General features: G+C 45.4%; 1 protein-coding gene across 6 annotated transcripts in view; it reads right to left on the bottom strand.

Moving 5' to 3' along the window:
- TP63 (tumor protein p63) overlaps positions 1–15,249 on the bottom strand; it is a 102,251-nt gene that overhangs the window by 20,776 nt on the left and 66,226 nt on the right. For all 6 annotated transcript variants that reach the window (XR_014618715.1, XM_084292061.1, XM_084292060.1 and 3 more), the window contains one exon: positions 1,364–1,550. Coding sequence is in view for 5 of the 6 variants with exons in the window: in XM_084292061.1 (XP_084148187.1) it covers positions 1,364–1,550 (187 nt within the window). In the remaining variant the exon portion in view is untranslated. The remainder of the gene's footprint in view (positions 1–1,363; positions 1,551–15,249) is intronic.

The following is a 15,249-nucleotide window of genomic DNA, read 5'->3' on the forward strand; positions in this document are numbered from 1 at the left end:
ACTGGATTTTTGCAGCAGCTGAAAGCCTTCTCCTCCCCCACCCCCAAAGTGTACATGAAACCAATTCCTTCGGGTCTCAACTCCTAGTTCTTTCCAAACAGTTAGCCCTCTTCTGTTCCTGCCCATCATTATCGATCCTAAGGAGTTTAAAAAGATAGAAGCAGCCAAAAAAAAAAATCTTTTAATTAATGGCCAGCTTGAAAAATCATGCTTGCTTACAGCAGTAGAGGGCAAGGAACATGATCTTTGTTTCTAGGCCCCTTTACAATAGTTCAAAAAAGTTTCCTTCCTGCAAGTTTACTTTAGTGTTTCTATAACATGAATTCTGAAGAACAAAGCCTGTTTTAGGTTCATCTAAATGATTCATTTTGTGTTTGAGCTGTTTATTTCTTAAAATACAGCATATTCAGAAATATTTTTTTCAAAATAAGAATTCATAGTCTTTAAGAATTCATAGTCTTAATCCCTCCTCCCCTTCTTTAAAACTGTCACTTAACCAAGTATCAACTCAAAAAAAATCCAGTTTGTTGGAAAAGCACTTTCTAACAGAAAAAAATGTGTTTCAAAACACTGTCTCACTTCATGCTGATTTTCAGATCTCAAGTCCTTGCTTGTTTTGGGACCTGTCTTGCTGGCTGCACTGTAACTAGCCAAGGGAGCTAGGCTCCCAGGACATGCTGCTAATGCTTTTTTTTTTTTTTACAGTAGGAGACAAATAATGTATGTAGAATAAAACAGATGCTCATCTGAACTTATGTGAACTTCAGCAGCCAAGGCAAAATGGAGCCCAGCCCATGAGTTTGCAGAAAATCCCAAGACATTTTCAAAACAGCTGCTACTTCACTAATATGAGAAGAAGCGAGTAAAAGATTAGAACATTAATACTGAACTAATAGTGTTAAGCGTACAGGAAGGTTGCCTGCAGTTGATGCTGGCACTTAATGCTATCCTACTAGAGATAAACAGCCCCTTCATCTTTGAGGTGCGGATTAAGGACTGGAGATGATATTGCATCCTGTTACTAGATCCCTGCCCCAGCGACATGGAAGCTCATTCCTGAGCGCAAAAACAGCTGCTTCTCAAAAGGAGCCCAAGCAGAGTGGGGAAAAGCTGCCAGAAGGGCACTGGCTGCCGTAGGGACAGACATCCATCCAACCTGGGCAGGCATGAGGTTTATTTCGGTATTTTCTTCCCAAGTACGTGCTCACACAGGAATAGCTAAAGCATAGCACAAAGCTTCCTGCTAAGCACAGCAGCAAAAAAGCTACAAGAAACACTGCAAGGAGGTCTGCTGCCAACAGACTGGCAGCGACACTGCCGCAAAACCCCATACTGGCATTCTCCAAAGCATTGCCCTCCTTACCCTCGTTGAACTCCCGGCTCAGCTCGTGATTCGGGCAGCGTTTGACCACTTCAGTGACGTGTTCAGCTTTCTTGTAGACTGGCATAGCCCGGATGACGGCTCCCTGGGGTGGTGGGGTCAGCACTTTGATCTGAATGGGACATGTCTTGGCGATCTGGCAGTACAGCTTTTTCAGTTCGGTGGAGTACTGAATGGGGGAAAAGAGCAAGAGAGTCAGGACGTTCAGCTAGGGGTGGAGGCATGCCAAAGAGATGGAGATGGGTTTATGCACATGGCTGAATGTACCTGCTATTCCATAGGCATTGCATTTGTTCAGAGAAGAGCCACACAGCCAGACAAATGGCAAAAACAGACCTTTACTTGTTTTAGAATAGTGGAATGTAAGACTAACACCTAGTTTTCCCAAAGGCAAAAATATTCAGCAAAAGCACTGCTATTATGTGATCAAATACAATCTTTATTTCTCTTGTGCATCCCTTGAAAGAGGGGGGGGTGCACGTTACCCACCTAACAAAGTGGAAAATATTCTTTTCACAACAGCCTGTAATCCTGGAAAGGCTGAAAACCACATGAAATGTTTCATCCTGTTTTGTAAGAAAAAACTCTTGTTTTTGAGAACAGTAAAAACCATGAACGCTGGAACTGAACACTGTTTGAGAGCAAGACCCTGACCAAGCTGAGAGTTGTGCCAGATCTGATATTTATCTTTTTTTTTTAAAAAAAAAAAAAAAAAAGAAAAAAAAAGTCTCTCATACCCCTGCTGATCATCTCTATATCAGCATCCCCACTTTTAAACTCTGAGCACTGTATCCACAAAGTAGCAGGGGGAAAAAATAAAAAGATATCAAAGCTCTGGATAGCAAAACAACCCAAAAAGCTGGTCTACAATGGAACCTGAAGCACAATCCAGAAGCTGGCTCCAAAATGGAGGCAGCCACCATCCTGGTGTGTGCAACAGACACCTGGAACAGAGCAAGAAGCTCCTATTCACTGTGCTAGTTCAGAGCATGTTAGGTTCCCTCTTCCAGGACATTCTGCTCCAGTGTGCTGGCACAGCATTTCCCTCAACTGTGTTCACATCTGGAAACCTTTACTCAGCAAAACGTTACGGCATAGGCTAAAGTCACTGGTTTATTTTTTTTAAAAGCCCTTGCTGAAATAAGAATATGCATTTAGCAGGAATAGTCACAAGGACACTTTGGGCAGATACTCAGTGAGGTTGTGATAGGACATGGGGAAAGGTTTTGACAAGGGGGGAGGGTTTTAAACTAGAAGAAGGGAGATTTAGATTAGAGGTTAGGAAGAAATTCCTCACTCAGAGGGTGATGAGGCACTGGAACAGTTTGCCCAGAGAAGTCGTGGATGCCCCACCCCTGGAGGTGTTCAAGGCCAGGCCCTGGGCAACCTGGTCCGTGGCAGGGGGTTAGAACTGTATGGGCTTTAAGGTCCCTTCCAAACCACGCCGTTCTGTGACTCTATGAAACCTGTAAGTGGTTCAGTATACCACAGTCTAAATCCTTTTTTTCTGAATTTCCCTGTGAAAGGGCCTCTCCAGTCTCTTCTGCTGATCCAAAGTAAGGCAGTTTTTGCTGATACCCCAATACAGAGCAATTTGTTATTTTTTCCTTGGCATTCAGACACTCGCGAGTGCAGAGCTCTCCCAATAACTAAGCACATAACCCACAGGAATTGCTGGCATTTCCCTACTTCCATCTCTTTGGTTCCTGCAGAGAAAGAAAAGTGAAAGCCCCAAGGTGGTTGTTTTATTGAAAACGTCTCCAGCAGCTGTGGCTGATACAGCCCTGGTCCCAACTGTTCAAACAGAGCACCAACAGGTTCATACAGGTCGGGAGCACAAGTTGGCCATCCACCCTGCTGGGATGGGAAGAGCTGGCGCATGCATGGGTGGGTGGTGGGTGACGTGGCAACAGAAGGATTAGCTAGCGATATTCAGAGATTATTTGCATTTCAAAGTGTACACATTGCTAACACAGGAAAACCAAAGCTGGGAGAGACACTGGGGAGGAGAGGGGGGATTAAAAATAAGACAGGCTGGCCCCTTCCCTGCTCGCTCAATGCCATCCTGCCACATGGCAGAGGAGATGCTACAGGTATTTAAGTCAAGGAAAAAAAAATCTCTAAAATGCAAAGGCCAAGTTGTGCAATGTATTTTATGTGCCTGCAGGCTAGAGATTAAGCCCACAAAGGATTTACCCAGCCCGCGGAAATGGGGAACATGCCAAACAATTACAAAAAAAGTTGCGAAACACATCTAGATGGTGATTTATATCAGACATCTTTTTAACCTGAAATTCCTTATTGTTTTTTAATTAAAAAGCAATTCCTTACTAAAGGTAAGAGTGAGCTCACTATGTTGTCTTTTCATCTCCTGAGTAAGAAAAGAATCACATTTGAAAGAGGAAGAAAGTTTAGAAAGCATACATGGAAAGCCTGAAAAAGCCACCGAACTGCTTGGATGTTTTACTGTCACTGAAGTGTAAAGAAACCGTGCACCCAAACGCAGTGGGCTGAAATGAAAGCATAAATATGGAAGTGTGATGGCTTGGCAAGGGCACAGCACACACACCAGGAGCAAACGTGTCTGGTGTCTACAAGCATTCAGAGAATTGAACAAATGGAAGGAGATACACCCGTCGTAAGCCCGGGTCAGGGACCAGAAGTAGTGGTGTTGACTAGAGTTTTACGTCTAGTATCTTCACCAGCATTAAAAGAGAAGGGGAAATCACTGCTTCTGGAAGGACAGGAAAGGCACCCAATGCAAGCAAAAACACACAGGCTCCAGGTCAACCAGTGTTACCCCTCCACCAGCAAAGAATGGAATCTGCTCCCCTTCTATCTGCCCCCCAGGGGCCCAACTGCCGACCCCTTGAGCTACAACCAGCAGGGAAGCACAGGGCCTGCAGCTTAAATTTACAGACAGAAAACAGCCAAGGGCTAATAGGTTACAAAGAACAGGCCTCTCCGATAACAGAAGAGATGTGTGTTTGAGCTTACAAGCCCAAAACACAGGGCTTGTAAGCCTTCAGACCCCAGAGCTCTGGCTAACACCAACTTGAGCCAGGCACGGCAGAGGAGGGTGAGCAGAAAGCCACCAAGCCCTGTGCTGCTCACCTTTGGGACACAGCTGGGTGCTAGGAGGCAACCAGCAGCAACCCACACAGAAAGACAAGGCAGGAGGTGAGAAGCCACCTTTGTTACACAACTGCAGGAGGAGTTCGTGTCTCCTGGGCGTTGCGCAGGGCTCAGGGCCGTGGCACACTGAGACTTGGCAGGGACTCCACCTCTACCCCAGCACAGCGGCCCACAAGCATGTAGTCCTCAAGAGGCCGGTCATTTAACACCGGTGTAAATCTGTCCACGGGGTACCTGCTGTCAGACAGCAAAGGGCTTGAGTTTCTCATCCTGCCAGCTCCGCTGTGACCACGGGTAACCTGATGCCCAGTCATCTGCTGGCATAAATAGATGCCAACAACTAGGTCACTGCGACTTGGTACTGGATCAGCGATAATCGCTATATCCACAGAGTAAGACAGGATATTGTATATAGATTTCAAAGCAAATAAGCATGAGAAAACCCCCGAGGCAGGAGCTGCCTGTGCATTCAGAGAAAGCCTGCAGGCAGAGGACCCCAAAACGCCCCACCTGGCAGGAGGTGACGGCCACCCTGCCCACCACTTTGCTACAGGAACTGACAGATGCTCACTGTATGAGGGATAAGAGCACAAGATCAGCAACTCCCAGCAAGGATCACGAGACTGAGATTCAGTATTTTTATGCCAGCAGTGGGGGAGGAAGGAGAAGATCATTCTTTGAAAGACACTGATGTCAGAAAAGTCAAAGCAGAACCAACACTTTGCACAAATCCAGAGAGAGACCTGTCAAGAAATGAATTGCTCTCAATTGGTAACTTTCAGGTGTAAATACTTGAAATTAAGGCAGTTAACAAATCCAGAGCATGACTATTAACCAACAGACTTCTGCTACTTGCCTGAGTAGGGAAATTAATTAAGAGGAAAACTACTAAAAAGGAGTCTGACCTAAATCAACAAGCCTGTCATTTATGGAGATGACAACAGTCATTATGTAGCAGCAGGAAGGAAAGCTGTGCCAAAAGCCTGGGGAGCATGAACACTACTTCTACAAGACATACAGAGCAAAAAAGTTATTTCAAAACAAAAGAACGGAGCCTGGCACCACATTATCCGCTCAGGAGAGAGGTGGGGGGGGAAAAGGTTTGGCTCCGATTCTTCCTTGGGGTTCAATTGCTGCAAGTCATGCCCAAATAAGCAGACTTCAAGAGATTGCTAAGAACAACAGCGAATTTAGCTTTTTGCTTAATAATATGTTTTAAAAGGAAAGAAGAAAACATTCCAGCGCCTGCAGCCCTGCCCTCCCCACCTGCCTGTGCAGACATACTGTATTACCCACTCTTGGCACCCTGGCTGGTAATTCAGTATCACAATGCACACACGCCAGCCACCATCAGGCAACACCTGTCTGATTTTTCAGCAAGCCCCTTCTCTGGAAGGTGTGTCAAAGGGTTTAAGGGAGAAAACAAAACATACTTCACTCCTCAAATGGAGAATTTTCACTACAACGACAGACATCTCCTGGAAGCAAGTGCTTTGTGCAAGACAAACTGAAATGGCTTTTCACTGAGCATTCAATTCCCCTGCAAAACTCTGATGTAGCAAAATCCCCCAAACACTGCTTTGGAAATCTACCTCTAGAATCTGCCTTACCATCTGATCCAGCCAAGGGATTACCGCCCTTAAGTCTTTAAAAGGAGTGGGGTTCAAGCAGCTCTGCAAAGGCTGACGAATGTCAACTTGAAGGTGATCCCAGAGGCTGGCTTATGGTGTGACAGCCCTGAGCCCCTTCTGCTCAGATCAACGGGTCTTTTAAATCTCTCGCAAGCTTCTTTCAAGAAGTCACGTTTTAGTTCAACTCAGTTAAACACCAGAGTCATTTTACCTGACATTTTCAAAGCCAGCGGACAGCTGTGATTTCTCCACTAACAAACTAGCTTTGAGAAAGGAAAAAAGAATGAGTTGGAAGAATGAGAAAGCAACATTTACTTATGCTGACATACTCACAGATGAGAACAAAGAGCCATGAAAAATAGAAAACCTAAGACAGGGCAAAGTTAATTCATTTAGGACAAAACACAAAAGGAGTAGGAAAAAAAAAGTATATTTTAGAAAGAAAAAACAGTATTTATGTGTACATCTTAAATATTTTTGCTTTGACAAACTTTTTCATTCACAGAAATTGTTGGGAGCTGGGGGGCAGGGATGTGTGTGTGCACATTCACACTCTTAGGAGCAGATTTGTGTTCGCAACACTCAGCAGGGAAGTCCCCAGGGAGCTTTCCCAGGAGCACTGTGAATGCTGACACCTCCTGCCAGATGCAACCCTCAGTTCAGCAGAACCTTCACCCCATCGCTTGCTAGCTGTTGGTGCAGCTCTGAGGTCGTCCATCTCACCAGGCTCTAGAGAGCACGCTTTAGAGTTTGCTGCTCGCAGATGTAGCAGACATTCAAGCCATGGGCACAACAGATGGGTTCCACAGCCATCAGCTCTGTGTGCCTCCAGATCCTCTGTGTTCATGCTACCACCACACCAGCAAGAAGCACCTGTGAGCGATCCCCATCTGAGTGAAAAAACCACCGTGCAACAACTGGGGAGGACTGGAGCAGGAGGGGATGCTGACAGCACCACACTCTGAAGACATTTACCAAATTTCTCTGCTGCAGGCGAAGGAAATAAATAACCCTCATCTTCCCCTTGGGGAGGGGCAGAGCCTCACCCACGGGAGTCTGCCTTCACAGAGGCAAACTTCATCTTCCCCTTGAGCTCCTCTGCCCCTTCCCTGGCCCTGCCGCTGCACGGCCCGCACCTCGCCAGGCGCGCACGAATTGTGCTGATGAGCTATTAAAATCCTTCCTCCGAGCGCTTTTCCCCAGGAGCCGCAGCCAAAGGCCGCCTGTTGCCACCTGTCAGTCCTGGGGATTAATTACCTGCGCCGGGCTGGGAGCGGCACATTCCTCCCCAGCCTCGCCCTGCGAGATGTTGACATCAGGCAGGTGGGCCCCGCGTCCCCCGGCCAGCAGCGCGGAGGGGACGGAGGGGGGGGACACGATCCACGAGCTTAGTGGGGACAGGCAGCGGCTGTGTTGCAAGAAACGTAGGAAATTGGGAAAAGGAAAAGTGTCAAGCAGCGTGTCGGAGCAGCTCTGTGTTGCCTCAGGGCACGCTGTACACCCAGCGCTGGACTGGACACTGAGGGCGGCTTGGAAGCCTTAGTAAAAAAAAATTATAATATCTTTGTTGACCTGCGTAGGTAAATGGGAACAGGGAGGGGTGGCTGGGAGGAGGATGGAGAAACATAGCCTCCGGATGAGGATTCAGCAGGATGGTGCCTGGCTCCCCCTCCTGCAGACAGGGCTTTAGGAGAAGGCACTGTGGTAGAGGCAGAAAAAACCCTGCAGGAGAATTAGGGGTGGGAAGGGGCACATGGAAACAGGTCTGGAAGAAGAGTTGAACACTGCTTCCAAGGAGCTCTGCCACAAGGTTGGTGGGTATCTGTCACCTCTGAAACGCAGCTGCAAGGCTGGGCCCTGACCCAGTCTGACACCAGCACCTCTGGCAGGATGCTGCTCTGCTCCAGCTCCCTGCATCACAGATGTATAGCAAAGGGGGAGACACAACTTACTCCCCTTCTGGTTGATGCAGAGCTGCTCTCACAATCCCAGCAGCTGTGCCTGACCACCTATTTACCTTGGCAGAGACAGTCAGCTCCTCACTCACCCCTCTGCTTTTCTCTATACTGCACTCACATCCAGCCCCCCATTACCATCCAGCAAATACCTCCCCCAGCAACACGCCACTCTTGGAGGAGACTGATGAAGTAGGTTGAGGAAATCATTCGTGGGGATATTCACAAGTGATCACGCTGCAGAGAACCTCTGAAATTCCCCAAGAGGTTCAGTTTGGAGCATCAGCTAAACTCTCACACCATTATGTAAAGTAGACCACTCATTCATGTGACTACTTCAGCATCTCACTTCAGGTTCCCCAGAGATTTTCATGCAAAATTACCTTGATCAGGATGTATTCTGCTTTAAGAATACTTCTCCCTAATATCACCATCAAAACCACAACAGAAATAAATACCGATATTATTCTCTATTGCTCTGTGAAAGTTGTAGATTTGAAAGCTTGAGGGCTTTTGCATTTCATTTTCACATCTACAGCTTTACTTCACCAGCAAGTGAAGACCTCTCAAGGTTTGGCTTGAAAACTTTTTTTTAAAAAAACAATGAACTGAAAAGTATCCTATTTCAAGCGAAAAAGCCCTGATAGGAAACTACAGATGCAAGTTGGAAATCTTGTGCCTGTCTTTTGATACAAAGCAATGGCTATAAAGGAAGCCGTTATGACTGGATATTATTAGAGTTTTTCTTTGCTATTTTTATAACTTTTAAAATTAATTTTTTAAAACCAAACCCATAACACTCTGTAGTGAAATGACCTTATCTGATGTACCCAGCTCGCACTCTGCTTGTGTATCATATCCAGTTTCTCAGCCTGTTTCTTAACTGAAACTTTAGCCGGACCAAATAAGTTTCAGAAGCTAATAATGTCTAGTAATTTGCATTTCTGATAGGCTACTTCACACAGGAAAATCTGCAAGCGAGGTGAAATTATGAAATGAAAGAATTTGTAGTGAACATGCTGAAAGACAAACGAGCACCAATGCCATACATCCTTCCCTACAGGGTAAGTGCTCAGTGACTGGGGCTCCCACATTACAAAACACATGGGAATTTCCACACTGGATGAAGTGGCTTCCAAAAGGACAACTTATTTTGCAGAAAGGTATGACTGTACCTCTGTTTTGGGGTAATAATATAAGTTTACATATATATAAAAAACACCCAAGAATTATGCCAACAGTAGCACAGCTGCTCTAATGCAATATAACAGGACAAAGCTGTACGTGCTGTACAAACTTACCAGGCTTTCAACACTGCACTGATACCCACAGGATCAGAGTGTCTCCCAGCGTGCTATTTTGCACATCCCTGTGATGTTACATTCACAGGCTCTGCCAATTAACTGAGAATAATACAGCCAATTTACAGGCCATCAATAAAACATTACATCTGTTATACCTCTTTCTTTGAAGGATGTTTCTCTGGGATCGTTTTGTAAATAAGTTCTCCCATGAGGTCTCATGCTGCATTGCTACACTTAAAGCATTACTTTTCTTCCCTGTTTTTTGAGGCATGGGGCTGGACGCGAGCTCCTTTTATTCTGTTTAACTCTTAGCCTCTCAAGCTGATGTCTGTACATCTCCTGGTGACTTCTGTACTACAAGTACAAAACAGCATAAGCAGTCTGGCTATTAAACAAGATACTAACAAAAACACAGTGTAGAAAGCTCGCTCTCATGCAGCCTAAACTCAAAGATTAATGTGTTCACATTTGCCAGAATAAGTGAGTGAACAAAGATGGGCTAAAGAATTAATTATGATTGGAATTGAAAAGCATCAGCTTCAATTAAAAAAAGAAGAAAGCCAATAAAGCCTGACCACAAGATTTTAATCATTAACGGAGCTCCTTCTGCACGCACTCTAACAACTTAATTGCATCTCTTCCCTCCTTTCACAGCTCCACCATCCTCAGGGACACTCAGCTGCTTCACATCCTCCTGGCAGGAGGGGGACCCACTGCAGATGAAGTGCTGTGCTGTGATACCAGGATTTGCATCTATGCAACACATACACCTGCTTGCAAGTAATGCAAGTGCCTGTAGATATATGGCCACGTGTTTGTTTACATAAAACTATAAGCTGATCAGCATACCACCACATATCACAGCAGCTAGAGGCTGTAATGGTGACATAACCAGCAACAGGCCTTCCAGGTAATTCTACTCGTTATATCAGAAGCTATTCAAAGTTGAAGCTGAAAACTCAGAAGTGATTTAACAAAAACCTCACCATATGCTTAACTTTTGGCAGTGCTGTTAATCACTGCCTGCTAAGCAGGTGTATGTCTATATAGGAACATTTGTGAAGCTGAACCAGGACTTACACCAGGACTTACAGGTCGTAGTCAACTTGTATTTATTTATTTTTTTTAAATAGAGGACCCCAGAAAACAACTAGAAAGAGCACATCCAGGCTCCCCACAGCATACCCACCCCACCATACACCACTGAGGCTGATGTGCATGTGATTCAGCAAACTCTAAGCTCCATTCTGCTCATTGACTGCTTTAAGTAAAGCCCAGGTTGGCCATTCCAAACCTCCTCTCCTAGTCTGGCATGGGGGATTAAACCTTCTTATAACCATCCGTCTCAGGTTCGGCCAAAGAAGAAAGCTGCTGTTTGCTTCCTTTTAGACTCCCAGATCTCACTCCTATCATTTCCATGTTTCAGCACATTCCATCCTACCAGACAAACTCCAAAACCCTCTAACCAGCCAGAGGAAATGTTGTCTGGAGTAATCAGACACCAGCTTTCAGTGCATCTCCCAGTCACTTTTGTCCTCTGCTGAAAGAGAAAGGGTGAGGAACTAAATCGTGAGGAGGGAAAAACAACAGCTGAACATACACGTTGTCCCTATTGACTCTTTCTGTACATTAAGGTTGGAAAAAGCCTCCAAGATCATCTGGTCCAACCATCCCATTACTACCAATGTGTAAGTGAGCAGCAAATGGCAAAGCAAAAGCCCTGAAGCTCTCCAAACTAAGCCTGGTTCCATCAACATGGATTAGCTGCAAGAGCCCTACATAAGCAAATCAAGCCTTGCAGCCCTCTGCAGAGCATGGTTATGCTATGGGTCCTCAGCAAAAGCACCTCAGCAGGGCATACAGCCACAGGTTCAAACAGCTCCACACCAAGCTGAAGATCAAGGGGGTGAAGCAGCGTACAAGGAAATTTCAGACTGAAGAAGTAACTCTAATGCACTTTAGTTCCCCCATCTGCAAGTAAGGGGATTTCATAGGTATCTCAAAGGAAGGTAAACAAGTCATTAGTACAATATCTGTTACAGCAGAGGAAAACCAAGCTGGATGAGAGAACAAGTGAAAAAAAATACCGAAGTTGTTCTGGCAACATAGTCTTTTCAATCAGCAACATCCCAAGCCTGCAATTTTCACAGGCAGGCCCAGAGGTATCAGGCACCCTGCCACACAATGTACCAGCCATTCAACACCCTGGAAAGCAGGACACTTTGCTGAATGGTGACAGATTTCCACCCAAATTCTGGCTCATGCCGAAGGGCTGACCTACTTGCAAAATACTACAGGGTCAGCATGTTATAGAGGGAAGAGTTAGCGTGTCAAACACGGACCCATTACCCCAGCTGGGGCACTGACAAGCTCAGGACAAATGCAACTCTTCTTTGCACACCTTCATCCTGACGGGTAGCTGCAGGAGAGAAAATTCAAATGACTCAAAGCTAAAAGCAGGTTTACTGTCTTCTGACCTCTCATACTGCATACCTTCCTCCAGGTACATTTTCTTTCCTTTACCCTTTTTCTTGACTTCAGCTCTAGATTCAATGTGCTCTACTTAGAGACTTAAAGGACAAGAAACCCCTGAAGAAGTTCACATGGGCAGTGTAATTCAATGGAAGCAACAGAAGCTAGATTTACTTCAAAAGAGGGAAGTTTTCAGCAATGTTCATCCAGAAAAAAAAAGCTGACAGGTCTGGCTCAGCACTTCTATCTCCTCAGACAGTGAATCACACCTTCAGATCCTGAACTTGTGCATGACACAGCCCAGAGCTATCCCAGGATGGCTCTCTAGCTCTTTTCTTTATCCAAAGTTTGTCCCTATAACCCAAACCAGACAGAGCCTATGAGAGTTCTGGGACACCATAGACCAGACAAACATGGGAAATGGATATATCTGAGACCATCCCCTGGGAAACATGGATTCTACTACAGGTAGTAAGACCCATAGCCAAACACGTGGGGTCTTTCCCAAGCACAGAGCAAGATATTTGCTGCCTCTACAGTAGGCTGAGCAGTTAGAACAGGTCGATGACTGCAGGTATTCTCTTGACTAGGGTGGGCATGCCTCCCTCAATGTCATGCTGCGGCCACCAGCACAAGTCCTCCCTCACTAGCTCCTGCACCCCATGGAGCAGGGCTGGTAGCCAGCCAGCATGCTGAGGGGCTCAACTGCAAACATTAATGCTCTGATGGAATAAGGGGCTAAAAAGTCAATTTGCGTTTTTGAAAAAGACTTAGTATCTCCGATAGAGAAAAGTGATCCCCTTTCTCCCCTATTTACCGCCCTTCTCCCCCCAGTTTATTCCACCTGAGGGAAAGTACAGATATTTCTCCATTCCATCCTTCTAATAAACCGAAGTATTAATCACACCTATGGGAGGTGATGGGAGGAAAGACAGAAAGTATTAAATCTGACAGGCTCTCAAAGCAGCAATGCCAGTGAAATGCATCATTAAGGTGAGCAATTTTCCTGTTTACTTCATAGGCTCTGACCCCCCCTTCTCTCCCCCCCCCCATTCCTCCCCGCCTAAGATGTGGGCAGGACCCATCAAGGCAAAGCTTGGAAGCAAGCGGCAGCGTCCCCAATTTCTACATAAATGCTGCAGGCCAAAGAGCAAAGGCAAGTTCCAACTGAGCCCTTGACAGTAATCAAGCACTGCGGCGCCTCTGGTCTTGTCTTGTGCATACCTTGCAAGTAGCATCATGTCTTCCCGCTGAGATTTCACTGGCAGCGCACACAAGTGCCTTGTTCCTTGGCTTCTATTTCAGAAAAAAGAAAGTCCTGAACACATACACACCCCTGCTTTTCTACTTTGAGGTAGACCATTTTCTTCTAAATCCTCGGCATATTGCAGGGCAGCCCTTTCAGAACACACTTCTGAATTTACAAGAAATCTCTTCTGTTCTCTTGCAGAAAGGCTAGGGTGAGTCCCTTGCCAAAAAGGCATTGAGTTTTCTCTGTTAACGTCCAGGAAACTTTCCTGAGTCAGATCTTATTACTTTTGAAACAAGGTACAGGTACCAGCAAGTCTCTTCCATGATAACAGCCAGGGCCTGTCCCATTTCCTGATCACATTACGCTCAATTTCCAGAATTACATCTATGCAAATATTGTTCTCCTGCTTGCAGAGCAGTTCATTGATAATTAAAGCAAAAAGTCAGCAAAGCTTTTCTGGCCAGGACAGACGAGGTGGTGAGCAATGCAACAAACCAGCACACAGATAATAAACAGCGCCAGCTTTTCTGCCTCCATACAAAGAGTGTTTGATTAAGACCCTTTCCTCCTCCTAAAATACAGGAAATCCAAGCTGAACCAAACTATTTCTACAGTCTTCTGTTTTCTGGACCTGCCAACCTTACCAGGCCATTTTCTCGTTCTGAGTCACAGAGAAAACAAGGATTGGGAAAGACCAAAAAAGTCACACCTAACTTAACTTGGTTTTACTGAGAACATAAAAAAGCATGTAACTGTCTCAGATCTACGTTAGATCAATAAAGCGTGACAGCAGCTCCAGCATACTCAGGATTAATACTGACTAAATCACACCTTTATACCTTTTTATTCATACAATTAAGTTTGGGGATGAACAGCAAGAAAGTCGGACGAGAATACAGTCACAAGCTATTTATGACCATTTGCAGGGTTCTGGGATCTGTATTTCATCCAGGCCCTCCTCTCTCCCAGCCCTCTCCTTCCATACCCAATGACCTAACTAAGCACAGTCCTCCAGTCAACTGATGTGGTTTCTCATGAGCCTGCTTTCAAAGTCAAGACATGACTCAGCAAGGTGTTTAAGCAGATGCCTACCTTTAAGGATGGGAGCAGCCTTGCTGACTCCAACAGAACCCCATAGATTTCACAGGGAATATTCACGTGCTAGAGGTTATGCACTCCCTCAAGTGCCTTGCTGAACTGGGACCTCAATTTTCCTACATACCGTGGGAAACGGTTTGTCAAGAACCACACGGAGGAACACAGTGTCACTGCTGCAGCCAGCGAGATGTCCCCAGCTCCAGAACACTGCACCTCACCCCCAGGCAGCTGGCAAGTGAGGTTAATGCTGTGGCATCTTCTCTGCTAGGAAGATCAACAAGCCCATCCCAGGCTTGGGGTATTCCTCCAGCTTTTTCTTGCCAGCAGCCCTGAAGCTACGCAACTGCAGCGGCTATGGGAAGACAGCCGTTCTGCAGAGCAACATGCACACAGGGAGGAAGAGCTGACAATGGCTGTAGGAAACGTTACCAGCTGCCCTTCCTAGCCACCTTCCAAAAATAAATAAATAAATAACTAAATTTACAGCCTTCTGTTTTGTATCTCCTACCCCAGAAAGGAGAAACTACATCCTGGTTGACATGCAAGCCAAAGGAAGAGATGTAGAAACACTTGGAGTGAAAAATGGAAGGCTTCAGCACAGCATAGATGAAGTATGTTCTGGTAGATTCTTTGGTTATTACTATAATTTCAGCAAGAATGTACAATGTACAAGTGCATAAAACAAGCTTGCATGGACCTGGATATACTTTGAAGGCAAGTCTACAAGTCTGTTAAGTGAACTCAACAGGAATAATCCCCCAAATACTACATGACAGTTACAGATCTATAAGTTATTGGAAACAGATTACGGCAAGTTGTCTCTCAATACCTAGCAATTGATTTCATTTAGTAAGTGAAAGATAATCATGTCATCTGCATGACCTAACTGAAAACATAACAGCAACGAGTGCTGATTTAGATGCAAATCCTCATGACCACAGTCTGAAGATGGCTTTCCAAGAAAATACCAAACAGGTCTTTGTCCCTGCAGACTTCATTACCCTTGCACTGCTTCATTTGA

The sequence above is a fragment of the Netta rufina genome, assembly GCF_964035555.1.
Source record: "Netta rufina genome assembly, chromosome: 9".
Lineage (NCBI taxonomy): Eukaryota > Metazoa > Chordata > Aves > Anseriformes > Anatidae > Netta > Netta rufina.